At 43.6% G+C, this 20,514-nt stretch overlaps 2 protein-coding genes across 4 annotated transcripts in view; one reads left to right on the top strand and one right to left on the bottom strand.

Annotated features, from left to right (window-relative positions):
- Positions 1-84: 84 nt before the first annotated feature.
- On the top strand, positions 85-17,487 carry dbh (dopamine beta-hydroxylase (dopamine beta-monooxygenase)). Of its 3 annotated transcripts, none has more exons than XM_072714577.1 (13): positions 85-690; positions 5,184-5,330; positions 5,611-5,868; positions 6,075-6,251; positions 8,643-8,745; positions 8,829-8,995; positions 9,175-9,318; positions 10,261-10,299; positions 10,502-10,561; positions 11,608-11,735; positions 11,951-12,110; positions 12,735-12,900; positions 17,360-17,487. In XM_072714577.1, the coding sequence occupies exons 1-12, from the start codon at positions 367-369 to the stop codon at positions 12,864-12,866; spliced, it is 1,839 nt and encodes a 612-aa protein (XP_072570678.1). In that variant the 5' UTR covers positions 85-366; the 3' UTR covers positions 12,867-12,900; positions 17,360-17,487. The 3 variants fall into 3 exon arrangements, with proteins under 3 accessions (XP_072570678.1, XP_072570677.1, XP_072570676.1); XM_072714576.1 differs by lacking the exon at positions 17,360-17,487 and adding an exon at positions 13,078-13,641; XM_072714575.1 differs by lacking the exon at positions 17,360-17,487 and having other exon boundaries at positions 86-690; positions 12,735-13,641.
- Positions 13,658-20,514, bottom strand: part of sardh (sarcosine dehydrogenase) — a 43,738-nt gene continuing 36,881 nt past the window's right edge. Inside the window, exons 18-21 of the mRNA XM_023831877.2 lie at positions 18,071-18,233; positions 17,386-17,554; positions 17,162-17,297; positions 13,658-15,130 (exon numbers count right to left, since the gene is read on the bottom strand). Coding sequence (XP_023687645.1) covers positions 15,005-15,130; positions 17,162-17,297; positions 17,386-17,554; positions 18,071-18,233 — 594 coding nt within the window. The 3' untranslated portion in view covers positions 13,658-15,004. The remainder of the gene's footprint in view (positions 15,131-17,161; positions 17,298-17,385; positions 17,555-18,070; positions 18,234-20,514) is intronic.

The following is a 20,514-nucleotide window of genomic DNA, read 5'->3' as shown; positions in this document are numbered from 1 at the left end:
ATTGCCGTTGATAATGTCCATGGTCAATTAGGATCAATTAGAGACTGGCAGATGTCGAAAAAGTGCCTGACCAGAGGGCTAAAGGAACAATCAAATTTCGTCAACCAAAATAATGCAATTAGGCTGGTCAGATAACTTGGTGCCATGAGCTAAAGCTCTTAAAGTCTGGGGGTAAGGAGATCGCCAGTGTCAGTGAAACAGAACCAAAAAGGAAAGAACCAGAAAAGAGAGCGTGGATAAGAACGTTCGAGAAGCTGAAGACCGAGGTCTGGACCGAGCCGGAGAGAGACGCCACGACAAAGAGATACATCCATTCTCCCATCGTCCACCTGCGCATCCAGTTCAGGGCCGCAGGCCAACCAGAAGATGAGATTGCTAAACAGAGACCTTAATCTCCAGGATGTGACGGTGATGTATCTGACCACGCTGGCCACTCTGGTGGTGATCCTGGTGGCATCCTTCCAGGCGGGCAGTGCTCCAGGTGCAACCCTGCCCTACCATATCCCTCTGGACCCCAACGGAAACCTGCAGCTGTCCTGGAACATAAGCTACACACAGCAGGAGCTCTACCTGAAGTTGAGAGTGAGCCACCTGCAGTACGGCGTGGTGCTCGGGATGTCCGACAGGGGGGAAATCTTCAATGCGGATCTGGTCGTGCTCTGGAGCGACGGGAAGAGGTCCTACTTTGGGGTAAGAGCTGAAACCACTTCTCGTTGTCTCACTCAAAACGCTACAAATGGCCACATCGAAGACCTCGGTGCTCCTTAAATAACCAAGACATATTTATCTAATCTCCAAGTCTCTAATACTTATTTTGAAAAAAATTCAAGACAAACCCAGTAAAGTTCATAGTAGTGTGAGAACGAGCTGTGAAATATGCAATGAGTCTTCCCGAAGCCTGCCAAAGTTCGTCTTAGTACTAAACAGGATGTGGTTTTACATGAATTTATTTAACTAGTGGAAATACATACTTGTAATTGTTAGCGACAGTCTATTAAAAGCTAACGTAGAGTCTGCAGATGTGGGGCGTTTCCCCAGATTTTCATTGTTATCGCATTTTTAATAGCTGAGGTTCCTCTAAGAGAAATTTAAGTGGCAAATTAAAACGCCTGCTTTACCAGCATTTAAAACCCACAGTGAAAGTCATACATTACAAATAGAGCTGTTTTATACTGTTAAGCTCAATTTATGAGGTTTAAATAAGCATTCAGTCAAACCTAAAACAAAATAATTGGAAACGGGGAACATGTCGCTTTTAAAAAATACTTTAGAATCCTTTCATAACCTTTCATGTTTGGCATCCAAATAAAACTGGGATGTGTTGGCACCAGATATTCTAGTAATTGAAAAATATTTTTGTGATGATTGTCAGTGAAAGGGACTTGCACTCTGCATCTCTCGTTTGATTTCAGAATTCCTGTCTGACTCATAAATTCATGGAAATTAGGCTGTACTGATGCTCATCTTTTTGCAGAGCCCATGCCAAGGTGCCCACTTGTTCATGCCAGTCACCAGAAATAGCTGCGAATTCCTCAGAATCGTTCAATGCAATGATAATTCATCCCTTGGCATGAAAATAGATGTAAGAAACCAGTAAATGTTCTAAACTTTAAACAAGTTATCATCCCTCTCCAATGATATTTAGTAGGTTAGTCACTGCTCTTATGCAAAGATTTTTTAAAAACTTAATTCTGTGCAGCTTGAAATTTTTACTAGAGCAATTTAGAAGTATTCTTAGGAGCTGAGACTTAAACCTGCACCCCCTGGACACATGCATTCCTAACCAGCTCTGTGAGCTATATCCCCTCCAAAGGTTACAAATATTTTTTTCTACACATTACACTCCCCCCTTGCTAATTTTGACTTCAGTCTTGGAGTATCTGAAAGCAGGAATTTATATAGAGCTTTAGTCACATTTCCCACAAGAATATCAAATGGCTGCCAGCTTAAATCATGCAGAAAACACTTAAACCAGTTTATGTCCAAATTACAGAACAACTAAACACTGAACAAATTACACAACACATGATCTTCAATTCAACTTCAAGCAGACTAAAATTTTGACAGTCTACAGACAAAACCAATAATTAGACTGACATAGATTTCTCTAAATGAAACATCACTCTCTATACTATACTGATAGTTAAATTGATTAGCTAATTCTTTGGTGTGACGAGAAGTTAAATGAAGAGCTATGTTTACGTTACATGAAAGGTATCAATGACTTGACTTGCTGATTGTTTTGACAAAGCCTCAGTGAAATTAGCATTAGTTGACAGTTGCTGATCTGGGGAGGCAATTATTGTATTTAAATATTCATTTTACCAGCAGCATATTATGCTATTAAATGCATTTTTCTATAAATTGATTAGTTGATTTCTGAAATATATTTATGGATTATTCCAAAAAGCCTAAAATTTTAAATGAATGATGCTGATAATGTGTCACTCTTATAGAGGAGTAGAGGGTGACATCGGCAGAAGCAAACTGTAAGTACTGTAAGGAAAAGGGCTTGTGAGAGGGTCTATTGCTAAAAGGAATGAATCCCATACAAATCAACAAATAACATTAATGCTGCCCTGAATTTAGATTAACAGGGATTTCTCATTTGCATTTTGATTGAGTCACCATCTAAGGCTCAGTTCACATGGAATCTGAGCTGAATTCAGAAATACACACACACACACACACTCACGCACACACACACGTAGGGTAAACATATCCTTATGGGGACCGCTCATTCATTTCAATGGGAAAAATGCTAACGCTAACTATGACAACCTTAACCCCTACCCTGCCCTAACCATAACCATAAGTAACCTAACAAAATACAACAGTTTTTGCATTTTTAGTTGTTTCATAGCAGTCACCAATGTTTATAAAATAGAGTTTTCCCTTATGGGGACCAGGAAACCGGTCCCCATAAGGGAAAAAAACAGATATTTATCACGTATGTGAACATTATGAGCCCATAAGGATAGGTAAACCTGCTCACACATACACACACAAACACACACACACAAACTGTTTATTGTTTAATTGAGAAATGTCTTGGGCCAACGATCTTAAACCAAAACAAATTATACATCTTATCCTTTTATTTACATATTGCAACAAAGATCTATATTTAAAATGTTCTGATTTTATAAATATTGAATGGAAAGCAAAAAAAAACTAAAAATACAGTTTGATAAGCATTCTTTTTTATTGAAATACTGCCTAGTATTTTCAGTTGGGGTCCACCGGTGTAACACGCCTAGATTAGGAGACATGTGCCGCTCCTTGCCTGTAGAGCTCATCTCCGGGACACTTTGGGTGGATCCTCAGTAGGCTGCTCTCTCACAGTCGTCCCGCCGGCTTCCCTTCACGGCCAATCCTGCATCTCCAGGAGATTCTCCTTCCCTTCACAGCCAATCTTGCATCTCCAGGAGATTCTCCTTCCCTTCACAGTCAATCCTGCATCTCCAGGAGATTCTCCTTCCCTTCACAGCCAATCCTGCATCTCCAGGAGATTCTCCTTCCCTTCACAGCCAATCCTGCATCTCCAGGAGATTCTCATTCTTCTGCCAATCCACCGTTGCTCAGACTGTGTAGCGATTGGCTTTCATATAAATGATGTTTAGTTACCATCTTTAAAAGCGAAACCAATCCAAAATATGTCAACATGGAATATTAAATACGTTAATATGTTTCAATATTGGAAGCCAAATGTAACCGAAACCACTGAATTTTAGACGGTGATTCGATTCTCCTTAGGCTCTGCTTACTCCAGAATTTCCAAATGTCTGGCAGCATTTATCTAATGCCAAAAATAATTTCAAAAGGGGGAAAGCAAGACCATTATTTTTAAAATGTTTGTTTTCGTTGGTATGTTGTAGATATTCTATAATGTTTACATACATTGGAACTATATATATGATATAGAGGCTTTACCTGTGACAAACTACATGGGCAGAGGTACAGCGTTAGTTGCCATTATTCAAAAATGGTGGCGTTCGCTCGACTTGCATCGTGACTGAGGCGTTTCTTTAAATGGATACCTTATTTTCCTGCCCAGATTGACACCACGGGGCTATATTTATACCAGTCGGCACACAGACACTCTCTGCATGGATTCTATTTCAGAGAACAAAGCAGATGAACCCTGTGGTGATTGTGCTGTCAAGAACAGCCCACCTCACCCACACTTTGGGTTGAAGTTTTCGCTGCTCCACATCCATGCCAGCTCCGTGAGAAAAGCGTCAAAGTCGAGAGCCAAACTAAGTTTCCATTTCCAACTTTATCTATGCATAACAGGTCTCTACCCCTGAGATCACTTTCCTTGAAATTAATCAAAAATGGGCCCAATCGTTACCCTCCGTCTAACGAGAGGAAATAAACATTCAACTCAAACGTGGATTATGAGACCAAAGCTAATTCATCCCGACAAACGGTCTCCTTGGCTAACGAGTCTGTGTCAGGGAGGCTTTACAGTCTTAATATGTTGACCTGAACTATTAGTAGAAAAAACTAGGAAAGTGTGTGTAATTACATGTATAATCTTGTGTCTGGTGATTAGATGCGACAGGACCAGCTGTTGCAGTGACTCCTGAGATTACCCTCTGGGCCATCCGCACTGTTAGCTTCTTGCACATATTGTTCAATTTCCAGTGAACTACAAATTAAAACTAAGCAGGAAGCCTAAACACTGGGGACAGCCCTGGTTTTGTTCCCCAAGGTACAAAAAACTCCTCAGACTCCAATTCTGTGCCTAGAAGGTACAATTAGCTACAGTTACAACAGGCAGACTCCTGAGGGTACAGCCCCAGTGACAAGTAATAGTACCTTCAAAGGTACAAATCGATACTCTTTTTTCTGACAGTGTGTACTGTCCACAAATTCAATTCAATAAAATTTTTATATAGCGCCTTTCACAACAGAGTCGTCCCAAGGTGCTTTGCATGGATGTGTTGTGATACATTAAACATCATTAGAGAGAGTAATACTGAATGGGGAACAAGGAAGGAAAGAAATTAAATAAAGAAAGCCAGATGACAACGGAGGAGAGGCCAAACCTTCTACTGGCCATTAATTCAACCGCTGTAGAATTAGCACCACGTTCTCCTAACGTCAGCCAGGTGAGACTGTCATAGTAAGTGTGCTTTGAGTTCCACATGACCCCAGATGTATATGTCCCTTCCAAGGATGCCTGGAGTGACGGCAGTGGTCATGTGACCCTGGACAGCCAGCAGGACTACCAGCTGTTAGAGGTGCAGGACACACAGGATGGATTTTACCTGCTGTTCAGGAGGCCCTTCAGTACATGTGACCCCAGGGATTACGTCATACAGGTGAGAGCAGCAAACAGGCTACGAACTGACCACCAGATCCATCAGTATCATCTTTTTCATCACAGATTATTTTCCTAATTCCACTGCTTAACAGATGGCTGTATTGAAACCTATCACACCTTATTAGTTTGACATTTTATCCATTTTAAAACTATTAAACCAATGTATGATCCATGTATTATTTTATTCTATCCAGACACTACCCATCATGTGTGATGAAATGTGTGATGTAATGTGTGATGCAATGTGTGATGCAATGTGTGATGCAATATGTGTGCAGGAGGGCACTGTGCATCTCATTTACGGCCTGCTGGAGGAGCCGCTCCCCGCCCTGCGGAAGCTCAACCTGTCCCTCATCCACCCGGGGGTGCAGCGCGTTCTGCTGCTCCGCCCAGACAGCCCCTCCCCCCCGCTGCCCCCAGACTTCCGTACTCTGGAGATCCTGGCTCCCGGCATCACCATTCCAGAGCAGGAGACCACATACTGGTGCCATATCTACCAGCTCCCCGCCGATATGCCAAAGAACCACATCGTCATGGTAACCTTCTACATTCTTACATTCCAAGCATGACTTTGCATGTTCCCTACTCTGCCCATCTTAGCCTCTAAAGTTTCAGACACGACACTCTGTACCACATTCTTCTCCACAATGGCAACATCAGACACTCGTTCTGTAAACAACTGTAGCATCTGGAAGGACTTTCTAAAGCGAGTAAGAGTAACAAGCAAGTTCTGTCTTCTCAGTACGAGTCGGTGGTAACCCGCGGTAACGAGGCCATCGTCCACCACATGGAGGTCTTTGAGTGTGCTCCCCAGCTGGAGAACGTACCCGAGTACAGCGGCTCCTGTGACTCCAAGATGAAACCAAGGAAACTCAACTACTGCCGACACGTGCTGGCGGCTTGGGCCATGGGGGCTGAGGTAACCACCAGAATAACCAGCTCACACATAAGCTAATCAGTGTAATGGGCAAGGCGAATCCGTGACCGGGGCAGCTGTAAATGTCAGCCCGCTACCTTAGCGGATAGCGATGCTTTAATCAGTCCTGTGGGGAAACTGTCTTTTTTGCCCATAAGGAAGTAACTAGCTAAGTTAAGTTTATTTATATAGCACTTTTCACAGGCACTGGTCACAAAGTGCTTTACAATAGTAAGAGCAAATAAGAAGGCTGGGGACTCAAAAGGAGAAAACATGGCAATGAGATACACTAATAAAAATTATAATAAAATAATGGAATACACCATAAGACAGTAAGAATAAGAAGAAGTAAAACAATGAAGAAGACAGACACATACAGAGGTGAGAGGGGGTCTGGGGGCTGGCCGGCCTCCAGCACCCCTAGAGAAATGGGGGTTAAGGGCCTTGCTCTGGGGCCAATGGCAGCATTGCTCTGCCGGGCCTGAGATTTGGACCGGCCACCTTCTAATTATGGCCAAAAGGGCACCCTGAAAGTAAGGAGGCCATCAGAGAGAATTCAAACCCTGAACCTCTGGACGAAGGGGCCAGCGCCATACCCACTCAGTCAGAATGGCAACATGGGATTGGTAAAAATAAGAGGTTGAATGTCCAGGTTCAGAAAGTACAAATCCAGACCAAGATTTTGTTTCAACCAGCCAGTTGAGTATAAAGAGTCACAGTCATAGAGTACTCAACTGGCTGGTTGAAACAAAATCTTGGTCTGGATTTGTACTTTCTGAACCTGAACCTTCTATCCCCGTTAAAAATAAGTGCATGAAAGTATAAAACTGCAAGAACGTGAGTGACTTTTCAAACAAATGCTGCAAAGCGGCTGTATGAACGCAGAATGAGGACGACACAGCTTCCTGCTCAGCCCAGCCTCTTGAACTTTCCGCATCAGTCCGACGTTCCGCTAGGATCAATAATAGGCTTCGTGAAGCATGAACACAATGCAACATAAATATTCATGGGGGCCTTAATCAGGCCCTGGGTTATGGCAAAAGCACGAGATGAGTTCCCTCATTAGTTTACAACTATCATAATAAAATTTAATTCAGAAGGTTTTGTACCTTTAATTCTTATTCTCTCATGTGGGAAGAGAGGCCGTTCTAGAAATGTACCTTAAATTGCTTCATGAAAAATTTACGGGAGTTAGATAAAATCCAGCTGGCAGGAGGCTGGCCTGAGTGCGAAAATAAATCACATCTGATGCTGGGGAGGGCTGTCAGAGGAGATGATCTTTGGTGAACACGGTCACTTAGCTAAGGAAGCCTCCCCTTTCCACAAGTCAGTCACCGATATACGGGACCAAAACACACAACCCTGGGAGGATAAGACAACAAGCCGCATAAAACACACAGAGCGTCTGAAGACACGACGGTGGAGCCCGTGTGGAGCACTCTCATGTTCGAGTGGGGCCTATTTTTAACAAGGCTGATGCCAGCCTATACCACACAGAGGCGGCTCGATGGACGAGGACCGCGGCCAAGAACTGCTAGCGAACAAGAGTACTCCGATTGGATTAAAAAGAGCTAAATAAATGCAAATCGTGTTTGCTGGGTGGGAAACAGAGCTGGGGAGAAGAGATTAGGCGGAAAACAGGGAAGCCTTTTTTCAGGACTTCTTGTGTTTATATTTGTCAAGAAATGTGGGCATTATAAAACTATGGACAGTATGGAGGTGGAAGTGGAACAGTTACATAAACCCTCCCTATCAACTAAGAGCTCCAGATTCAAGGTCTGGACTGAATCTGCAGTAATAGCCATTACTGAGTATTGTCAGAATAGATCTACTGCTTTACACTAGTTAGTATGTTCTAGGGTGACAGCTAGACTATTTGGATGTGAACTGAAACATCTACTTACATTACATGTATGATAAACGTACCTGCCATTCCTAAGAAATAACTGATTTAGTGCTATTTAATTTATAAAAATGTCAGTCCTGACAACTTGGAGTTTTAGGAGAGGTGTAAACTACACGACCAGGATTAATAAGAAGACCAACAATAGAAATTAAGGGAATGTCTTGAGGATATCTAAGCTCCAACTGAGAGAGGATAAAAATGAATAAAAACATTAAAAGATGGCATCATCTGCTCTATAACAGATCATCCTAGATAGTCTGCATGCCAAAACTCATATAAACCAAACAAAATATGAGCAATGCTATATAGACCTCTGGCTATGATTACATAAAACACAGCTACATGCATGACTGGAGCCTTGCTCTAGGTTGCTGATCCTGTTTGGCTTTCCACAGCATTTGTTGACACTGTTCTAAATTACAGTGGATGATTCACTCATGCTGAGAATGACATTTTTTTTGTTTGTTTACGAAAACCTCCATGTTCAGGCATTCTACTACCCTTCAGATGCCGGCCTCTCTCTCGGGGGACCAGGATCCTCCAGATTCCTGCGTCTGGAGGTGCACTATCACAATCCCCTGCTTATCACAGGTATGGAAGGTCCACCTTCCTCCGCCCCTTGACCCCTTCTCTTCTGATGTCCTCTCCTCATTACCCATGCTGCTATGCTGCAGGTCGTCAGGACTGGTCTGGGATCCGCCTGTACTACACCCCAACCCTGAGGAAGTATGATGCTGGCATCATGGAGCTGGGCCTGGTCTACACACCACTGATGGCCATTCCCCCTGGCATGAGAGACTTCCAGCTGACAGGATACTGCACTGCCAAGTGCACACAGACGGTGAGGCCATTGACAGAACACTTCCATGGCCATAGAACTGGCATAACCCTCCAAGGTCCAAATGAGCAGAAAAAGAGCAGGAAGTCAGATAATTCCCACTCCAGCCTACAGGCCACAGCATGCCCCCCCCCACCCCCCCAGCCTCCGAGGCTGACAATCGGCCCATGTCCCACCCCCAGGCTCTGCCGCCCAGAGGGATAAATATCTTCGCCTCACAGCTGCACACGCACCTGGCAGGGTATAGTGTGAGGACTGTGCTGGTGAGGGGGGGCCAGGAGGTGGAGATGGTGCAAGAGGACAAACACTTCAGCACCCATTACCAGGTAAATACTATACATTCACTTTACTACACAATACTATACAAACACTTCAGCACCCATTACCAGGTAAATACTATACATTCACTTTACTACACAATACTATACAAACACTTCAGCACCCATTACCAGGTAAATACTATACATTCACTTTACTACACAATACTATACAAACACTTCAGCACCCATTACCAGGTAAATACTATACATTCACTTTACTACACAATACTATACAAACATTTCAGCACCCATTACCAGGTAAATACTATACATTCACTATACTACACAATACTATACAAACACTTCAGCACCCATTACCAGGTAAATACTATACATTCACTATACTACACAATACTATACAGACATTTCAGCACCCATTACCAGGTAAATACTATACATTCACTATACTACACAATACTATACAAACACTTCAGCACCCATTACCAGGTAAATACTATACATTCACTATACTACACAATACTATACAGACATTTCAGCACACATTACCAGGTAAATGCTATACATCCCACAACTTAATGGGATCCTAAGCACCAGCTATAAAAGTCTTACTTCATTTCTGTTTTTCCAGAACTGAAATAGCAACTAAACAGGCAAAAGAAAATTCTGATCATGCACAAACTGGCCCACATTTTAATACACTGTTTCCCAATCCAGTCCTCAAGGACCCACAGACGGTGCGTATTTTTGCTCCCTCCAAGCTCCCTGCCAGACAGTCCACATTTTTGCTCCAAACTACTGGGACCCGGGAGCAAAAACATGGACTGTCAGGTTCACCGAGGACCAGATAGGGAAACACTGTTCTAATGTATCTAAGAATTTAATTTTCATTAAAAATAAAATGAACCCCATCCAAATCAATTTCCCATCCAATGCAGTTTTCAGTTGAGCACAATAATATTTACAAATGCATCTACTCTCATCCCCCAGATTATCAGGACATTAAAGAAGATAGTAAATGTGTTACCAGTAAGTATTTGTTCTTTACTAAGACAGAAGAAGAGGTTATAGATATCATGTCTTCTGTTACAGTGTAGTGTGTCAGAATATTACCTGTCAATCATCTTGGGTTACCTGTCAATCATCTTGGGGATAGTAAAACAAAAACTGCAGGAAATACACAATGCCCAGAAGACTGATCCTTGGTATCTCTGTTGTCTGTCGTACAAAGGGTGACGTCCTTCTCACTCAATGTATGTATAACACTGAAGAGAGAAAACGTGCTACAGTGGTGAGTACTTCATGCTCTCAAGCACAGAATCCCTCACACACACACACACACACACACACACAGTGCTCCTGCTCAGAGCATTATGGATGCCACAATGGACCATGTCTCCCAGTAGTCTGAAAGGGGCCGATTTGTACTCTGGCGGGGAGGAAAAGCAGGCTGACATTTCCATTCTTTCAGAATCCCAGACTGAAGCCCATTTACAACAGCGCCCCCTGGATTGGGAGAGTACACATTGGGTTGATATCACATCCTTACTGCACAGACACAGAACTGACCTCATAGTCATCCCAAAACAAGGTCACTGTCACCTTCTGAGCTGAAAATGGGAAGGGGCAATTCTCACAGCCATGTCTGAGCTCTCTACATTGATGCAGGGGGGATATGAATGTTCGGAGTAAGACAAGTCAAAGTAAAAATCAAACTGAAATTGAAAACATAGAGCCAGTACTCAGGAAGCTCACAAAATACCCCCCAGCACAGTGGAAATGGGATTCAGGGATGCAATACAGAGGAAATGAGATGGAATGAGTGAAGTTGACAGGATACAATACAAATGAGTATAACCTTCACAGGACAAGCTGACTGGCCTTGCTAATATGCCAAATTCACTAAAATCAGACATATACCACAAAAAAAGAATTCTACCCATAATTCTAAAATCACACAAATCTGCCCTTCATTTACTTGTTGAATAATCATTTTCTGTATTCTCTACATATTAGTAAAATAGATCATCATTGGCTTGGATCCTTGTGACTATTATGACAAAATTTGATTGGTTGGTTCCCAAACTTAAGCCAAAAGCTCTTCGCGACTGACAGGCATTGCCCTGTTTCTGTGAATGACAGCTTAACAGATTTAATTTTCTCCTTTGCTATTACAGTCTGCTCCTAAGGTACATATAGTGTGATGCAAATGGTAGGTTCTGCTAAACCGAATTACATTAAAGTGTATTGTGTGTAGAGAGGTAGATCTGGGCACTATGCAGGTAGTCTTGTTTACACCAGAGCAGCTTTATCAAGGCCCATTCCTGTCCTTAACAGGGGGGATTTGGAATTATGGAGGAGATGTGTGTGAATTATGTTCACTATTATCCGCGCACTCAACTGGAGCTGTGCAAGAGCCACGTGGACCCAGAGTACCTGCAAAAGTACTTCTCCTTCATTAACAGGTAATGCTACACTTGGTTCTCTCTACCTCTTACTTACATATAACTTTGAAGTTTTAACCAGCATGTTCTATACCTTCCCCCAAAAGGGTGTCCATTCAGTTCCATCCAATCAACTTCCACCCTATAATCCAGTAGTGGAATATAGGGCCAATCAGAAAGTCACTTTCTTAAAAACAAAATAATGTCGTCCAATAAGTGACACTGTATCACACTAGGTTTCAGGGGAGGGAGACCTGTAGCTGTGGGCAGGCTGATGTGACAGAGCAGTTCACCTCCCTGGCCTGGGACAATTTCAGCAGCCAGGTTCTCAGCTCCCTCTACAACACGGCGCCCATCACCATGCACTGCAACCAGTCCACAGCAGAGCTCTTCCCCGTGAGTAGGAGCACCAAGTGCCCCCTTTCCATCTGCAAATCTTCTGTAAAGGCCTGCATGCCTCTAGTTTCCAAAGGACTCATAAGTACGAGTGCTTCAATTAATAAATACAGACAACACAATTTCAAATCCATGCATAAGCAACAGAACAGAGAAGTCTGTTTCCTCAAGGATTTGACAGCAACATTGCTGTTGATGGGCTTGACAAAGTGGACAAAAACAACCTGTCTATACAGATAGAATTGGAAGGCTCATACTGCCATTGTGTCCCAGAATGCATAATGATTTCACTTGGCTGCTCTCGCTTTAAGCAAACAATGTGTTGCAGTTGAGAGCTTTAGATGACGACTCTCGCAGTGATCCATCTTTGGCTTGTGGGGAGGAACACGAACGTGTTTGGAATCAATACAAAGGAACAAGTGAAGTCTATCTGATGTGGCTCTATGATGGCCGCCTGCATCTACTGTCCTTCGCATGTCTAATTACCGAGACAAGCGAACCGTGGGAAGTTAGCGGTTTCACAACCCTGCTGAAGGAGATGGCCACCCCTGGAGGCATGGAAACATGCAAAACAGGCTCTGGCCAAGTCTACCTTCCTCAACTAAGTCTATCCTTCCCCGACAGGGAGACTGGGAGAAACAAGAACTGCCTCATGTCACCGGCATCCTCCCAAAGACCAAGTATCCTTGTGAAAGCTGTAGACGTGCTTCGGGCCAATCAGAATCTCCCACTGTTGTCCGGCCCCATGGAGCCTGAGGATGGGTAGGATGGTGGCTCCTCCTAGGTAGAGGTGAGATGACTTCCCTACAAAGCCTCTGATAATGCAGATCCACCTCCACTTAAGAGAATCATAGGACAGGTCATCGTTCACACTCCCTTTATTGTCCATTCTCTCCTCTAAACAATTGCTATTAAATTCACAGCAGTTTTAATCATTTAATCAAACCTGAGTTTGTCCTGATTTCAGAACTACTTGGACCTTTCCGAAAATTAAAGAAACATCAACACAGTTTTTTTGACTTCCTCAAGTTGCGCAAAAAAAAAAGTTGCCCTTGGATAGATTCTGCAAATGTATGGAATTCTATTAAAACACTGCAGCAATATTCTATGAGAAATCCCATAGATTAGCATGTTTCAGGCACCATCCACCGACTTTCTGCAACAGTTTAATAAGGTCGATGGAAGAGCCAGTATTTACATTGTTGAAATGCTTCACTGTAGAATGAACGTGATTGCTTTGTATCCATTGGCATTTTCTTTTGTTTTTTTGCTGTATAAAAGGGGTTGAGTGGACCTGGTTATTTGCATGAAATTATGAAATTACTCCCTGCATCAAATAAGATGGAACCCTCCATGATGTAAACTGAATAGCACCCCCCAAAGGTGCCCCCAGGTACCTACCCTCCCCTCAACATCAAAGAAATCTTTTCTTCTAGCTATTTAGCCAATATAATGGGAAACTGGGTCAACCCATTTTCATAAATGACCCAAAGCATCATGGGATGAAAAATACATAATTTGGAAGAACCTACGCTACGATTCGTATATTTCATTTACTCAAGGGTTTGCTTTATTTTAGCAGTCACCTACAACCTGTTGTTACACTGTGATATTATTCAACTTCATCGTGACGCCATTACAAAATTACAGGTTCTTAACATATGTCCAAATACATGTATCTGTTTATACAATAAACCTCTGAATATGACATGTACTGCTGTGACATCTACAGGACATGAAAATGCAGGATTCAGAGCGAGATCATTGATATTATTAGCAGTACCAAGAATTTCCTGGTTCCAGAGAGCACTGATTACTATTGTTACCACACTTACAATGACCCACACAGGCAATGGGAAAAGCAAGTTTCAATGAAGTGTACTGAAAATAATTCATGTTAGGGTCACACAAAGTCTTCTTAGATTTTTCAGACTGCTGTGACTGGCACAAATGGGTCTACAACACACGGAAATAGAATTCTACTGTGTGACAGTAAAGTACAGTGACTTCAGTGAGATCAACAAAAAGTGACAAAGCTGTCCTTAGACATTTTCTTGAGGACACTCAACAGTGGAAGAGGATACAGAATTCATGGAATTGGCTCCAGAAGTTCACAATCCGTTCTTCTGAAGATGATAAACACGAAATCATTTTGTTTTGTAAACCAGCTAGTGCTGAGAAATGGTTTATTTAGACAACAAATAACCTCCATAATTAACAATTATCTAGAACATTCAAAAACAGAAACAAAAATATCGCCTCAGTAATGATACCTTTCGTGATATAAATGCTCGGTATGGTTTTGGATGACAGGTTTCTGGAATAGAAATGACTTCAGAAATGCAATTAATACTATAAAATAAACATTTTAACATTTAATTATGCCTAGTATTAGTTCACCCATGTAAACAAATAGTCAAGTTAAGATGAGATTCCATACCACCTTAAACAGGTTCCAGGATGCTCACCTTTACAATTAAGACAATATTAAAATATTTATATGTCATCTCACGCAGTAAACAGGAAGAGCTGCTTAGTAACTCATTATCAGATTATTATTACAAGAACAGAATTTAGTTGTAGGAAAATCTAAGACCTTCACAGTGAACATCGTTTGGTTATCCTCACATGGCTACAACATGGAAAATTTTAAGCACCATTTGAGATTACCATGTTCGTTTTCTTTTTTGAGGCTAATGAATTGTGAAATACAGTGGACGATCACATTAGGTTTGAGGAGGATAGTATTGAGTTGAATCCATTCAACAATCAGAGCAAACTAGCTACACTGCAAAGTGTGCGCTGTCACAACGGACCATGTGATCAAGGCACCTCCAGGCGCTCCTAACAAGATAATACTGGCTGTAGCGGCAGTACCTCAACCTGTCAGGTAATCAATAGATCCCCTTCACACGCTTGTTTTCCGGGTCAAAGGGCGACTTCAGATGGGCTGCGGCTTTGTAGACAACACCCATCCTTTCTATGGTGAACTTCCCACTTTTAACAAAATCAGCACTTACCTGCAAAATGGGAAAAAAACAAAAAATATTTTACAGTGGTACCATCTGAACTATATTTCCACTTCTTTTCAAAACGCAGCAAATATTTCAAATGTGTGCTCTTTAAACAGCAGAATACGTAAATGTAAATGCAACACCTATAAAGGAACATACACTCTATAAGGTATTGAGACACCTGGCCATTACACCTACAGGTTAGTGTGTTGGAAGCATAGAAGTTAGAGGCACAGAATTGTCCAAAATGTCTTGGTCTGCATACATTTTGGACAATTCTGTACTTGCAACTGTATGGGAACAGTTTGGGGAAGGCCCTTTTCTGTTCCAGCATGCAAGGTCCATAAAGACGTGGTTGGGTGAGAACTTGACTGGCCCACACAGAGCCCTGACCTCAACCCCATTGAACATCTTTGGGATGAACTAGACGGAGATTGAAATGACCTTCTGGATGAATAGGCAAAAATTCCCAGACACACTCCAAAATCTTGTGGGAAGCCTTCCAGAAGAGTGGCAGCTGTTCCAGCTGCAAAGCGGGTACCAACTCCATATTGATGCCTATGGATTTATAATGGATGCCAGAAAAGTTCCTATGGGTGTAACGGCCAGCTGTCCCAATACTTTCATCCATTTAGTGTATCTGCCCTTTAGATTTTTTCTCTCCCACCATAATATCTTTATGTTGTTTTAATTTCCCTTTTTAATTACTAACACAGGACTGATAGAAGGGGAGGGGGTGTGCTTCCATAGTCATTGACCACTGGAACCAGTTCACCATAGTCTCAGGGTCATACAGATGGAATGAGAGTATCCCAGATACCCCCGACCAGCAGCAGTCGTGAGAGGTTCAGGAAGCCTGCGTGGCAGGTGCTTCTGTACCACACCGGGGTGAAGCTTCAGAGATACGACTAGAATAAAAAGCACAGGTAGACCAATGGCCTCAGGCTTGAGTCTTGGCTCTCTTGCACCTTTCAGCCAGTTTCTCCAAACAGTCCCGTCTCTCCATTGATCTCCTCACAGTTTCGGAGGAGAGACAGGCTGCCTGTATGGCCATCAGCCCTAAACACTCAGCGCCCTGACCTCACATCTCGAACCCGACATGCCGCCTGGTCTCACTCCCAGTTTGGTGGCTCGGGTTTGGAGCTGTTTTTTGGGGGCAAAGTGTATTTGTTCTGAAACAGACCACTGAACTGGACCAATGCTGTTTGGGAAAAAAACTGATGCAAACTGATATAAAATGTGTTTAAAATGGATACAAAGCAACAGGAAAATACAATCTCTCTCCCCCAAGGAGGGAGACAGATTATTAGAGAGACATTGGACAGAACACTCAGCTATGTCCAGCTTCTTAGTAGTCAGGTCCGGGCACAGTGCTACATTTGGGTTGTGGCCCATATTTAACATTAATATTACAGCCACCCCTTTACATTTCCATTAAAGAGCGGTGGAGATCCCAGTGCACATAACTGACCAACAAACACGTAGAGCAGGACTTGGATTCTTCCCAGTTAAATGAGAAATTGCGAGCACTCTGATGACCTCCGCCAACCGGCCCTTAACCCTGCTGTGATAGGGCGTTTACACAAGAAATACATTCTATAAACATGTTTATAGGTTTTCCTGGCTGTGAGTTAAAACTGCATGCTGCTGCTGGTCCCACAGCATCATCATATATGGGATCACTTTTTTACCTGGAAATTGACCAGTGATGGACCAAGGGATTGGAATATAATGGTAGAATATCCCTTTAATCAGAGCTAGAAAGTTCAGGTTCACAAAGTACAAATCCAGACCAAGATTTTGTTTCAACCAACCAGTTAGGGAGTCAACTAGACTATGACTCTTTATACTCAACTGGTTGGACCTGAAGCTGGACCTGAACTGTCCATCTGCCTTTAATGGTCCTGTTAGCAAGTAACCAGGCCCTCCCACAACTGGGAGAGTAATGAAGATAGTGGGAAACAAAGGCAGCAGGTTGGCCTGACACGCAGCCGACCCCCCCCCAATGAAATGCAGTGGCCAAAACGCTGTACTTACCACCCCCCCATCCGGGTCGCGGATGTAGCCGTAGCCAATGGTCTTATCGAGGGCAAAGCCGAAGTCGGACCGCCGCAGGTGGCCTACGGGTGTCCCGTTCCTGAAGATAGCCTCCAGGCCAAACATCGGCACCTTCCTGCAACGGGCCGCAGTTTCAGTGCCACCACACAGACCCCGTGTCACATGACTCGCCCACAGCTGGGGGGGTCGGTGCGGACACTCACTCGCTGACGGTGAAGCAGAGGATGCGGCGCCGCAGCCCGCGGGCCTGCCGGGTTTCCAGCGCCTCGCGGCCCAGGAAGGGGATGGAGCCGCGGAGCTTGCAGGTGAAGCCGAGGCCAGCTTCCAGCGGCGAGTCGTCGGGACGCAGGTCCGCATGCCAGTGCCGGTACCCTGCGCAGTGCCAAGCAGCGAGAACGACAAGAGAGCGGCTATTCCCAGACACTGAACACAGCCAGCATGCCTGAATGTTTTTTTTCCCTTTAATTAAACCAAATGTCTAAAGAGAGCAGTTAAAAAATTGCATTACATGAGGAAGTCCACCTGATCACTTTCATACATTCCAACATTTGCTTTCCTCATAATATATTTAAACAAAATTACATTGATTGTTAATTGGAGCCACCAGAATATAAAAACCTACAGAAACCATGATAATATACTTTTATTGGAAATTAAAATCATACTGTCTCGTCTGAGGACTTGTCTCTCTCTTCTGTTTTATCAGTCAGGGTAGCAAATTGTTTTTATTGGAATAATGAGTCATTTGGCCTAATAAGAGTCATGTGACCTGGGTTTAGTTCAGCCTGACCATAGCTGCAACGCTTCACTGAAGCCCGTAACCTAGGTGGCAGGCGACCCAAAATGACGGCCTCCTTCAGGAGGCCTGCAGTTTAGATTCTGGCTGACCTTTTTCGATGCTCAGGGAGTCGATGGCTCGGTAGCCGGCATTACAGAGACCGTACTTGGCACCAGCTGCCATGACGGCCTGGTACACGGGCACACAGGACTCCCGGGGGATGTGCAACTCCCATCCCATCTCACCGACAAATGAGAGACGCATGGCGCGCACCTTGGGGGCAGAGAGGGGTCAGAGGTCATACAGAGACACAAACTTGACAAGGCTGGACTTCATGATTAAACGCACTAGGGAGCAATATTCATACCATCTACTGCAGGGGGTCCCAAGCCCCAGGCTGCAGAACACTGGGGGTCCGGAGGAGGGGCGGGTTTCCAAAAATAAGCTAAATATTGTTAAGCCATGCCTTTTTATTTTTCAAACAATCCCCGATGTTCTGCATTTTTGATTGCTGGTTTGCAGTGAACCCCTAATCTATGGGAGTCATTGGCTTTTTAAAATGCTGGATCAGCAGTTTGAACACAAAAGCTACGACCTCGCCAGACGGCATTAGCCAGGCTTTCAGTCACCCGGAGCCAAACCACATTTACACAGCAGGGGGTAGGGAACAGCAATGCAAGGCGCCAACAGCACTCACGCCCTTCATTTGGGTTTAAGCTGGTCCCGATGGCCCGCAGCCTCCACACTGCCCATTTTGCCAGAGTGGACCAGCAAGTCAAAGGTAGCGGGCAGGGCAGACACACATATATCTGTGACACTGACGAACAAAAATTCAGTAAGACAACCATCTGGTTGCATAGTTGGCGCCAAGACCGTTCATCAGGGCAGCTTCCTTTATAAGACTGTCTGTGATTGGCTGACGGCCCAGAACGATGTTTTACGGCTTTGTATCGGAGGACGCCAGCAGCTATCGATTTCTGATCACTCTGCTATATTTCTCCAGCTCCTTCTTAACCCGAACCCTTCACATCGAGCCGAGGGGAGAGAGAGACGGCGACAGCTCGGTGGGGCTCAGAGGAAGTGCCGTCTAGCAGGCCATCTGTCCAGCAGACGCACACATGCCACCATGCGCGGGTCTCCATGCGCGGGTCCCCATGCGACCAGCGGGAAGTCGCAGCGCTCCATCCTAAAGCACGCTGGTATTTACACACTCAGGAAAACCCCCGTCCAACAGCACTGTGTGACAGTCAACATATTTCACAGGCAGCCTTTGCATATGTATTATGTAAAATACTATATAAATTATACATTAAATTAATATACAGATGTTTAATATTGAGTACAGGCTTCTATGAATATTTATTGGCCCCAGGTGAAAATAGTGTTTTTAGAGTGTAAAAAAACTGAATGGAAAACAACAACAACACACACATACACACAATATATATAAATGTGGGGATTGACAATACATTGTGGACTCCATAATTCACATGCATAATGAATGAATCAAATAAAATGCATTTTAGCTATTAACACTTGCAGGTCACTTAATGCAAAGCCAGAGGAGGAATAATAAGATAGAGGGACCAGCAGAGAATAGCGAGTAAGTGGAGGGAATAGGACGGCTGTGAGCGCTCCCTCTGCCTGTCAGGCAGGCCATCTGTCCAGCAGAAAGGCAGCACGCTCTGGGGTGCTATTAGGCCCCCAGTTAAACACTCATGGCTGAAGTGGGTCACTGCTGGATGATTCTTCAGACTTACACATCCCAGATACCAGTCCTGGGCCTTTTAAGTTTAAAAATAGAGGAGCTAGAAATAATTTTGAAATAATGGTAAGGCTCTAATTGTTCAGTCAATTCTGTGTACACCTCTGTTACACCACCATCTCTATTGTACCATCAGGTTACACTGCCATCTCGGTTACACTATCATCTCTCTTACAGTGCCATGTTACACTGCTACTACATTGTCATCTGTTACAGTGTCATGTTTCACTGTCATCTCTGTTACACTGCCATGTTACACTGCTACTACATTGTCATCTGTTACAGTGACATGTTACACTGCCATCTGTTATACCATCTCTGTTACACCATCCTGTTACACTACCATCTCTGTTACACCATCCTGTTACACTACCATCTCTGTTACACCATCCTGTTACACTACCATCTCTGTTACATTGTCCTCTTATACTGCCATCTGTTACTCCATCCTGTTATACTGCCATCTCTGTTACACCGTCCTGTTACACTACCATCTCTGTTACATTGTCATGTTACACTGCCATCTCTGTTACACCGTCCTGTTACACTGCCATCTCTGTTACATTGTCATGTTACACTACCATCTCTGTTACACTGTCATGTTACACTGCCATCTCTGTTGCACTGTCATGTTACACTGCCATCTCTGTTGCACTGTCATGTTACACTGCCATCTCTGTTACATTGTCATGTTACACTGCCATCTCTGTTACATTGTCATGTTACACTGCCATCTCTGTTACACCATCCTGTTACACTACCATCTCTGTTACATTGTCATGTTACACT

This window comes from Paramormyrops kingsleyae, chromosome 7, assembly GCF_048594095.1.
Source record: "Paramormyrops kingsleyae isolate MSU_618 chromosome 7, PKINGS_0.4, whole genome shotgun sequence".
NCBI lineage: Eukaryota > Metazoa > Chordata > Actinopteri > Osteoglossiformes > Mormyridae > Paramormyrops > Paramormyrops kingsleyae.
The sequence above is the reverse complement of the archived record's forward strand: the minus strand, read 5'-3'. Positions and strand labels throughout refer to the sequence as shown.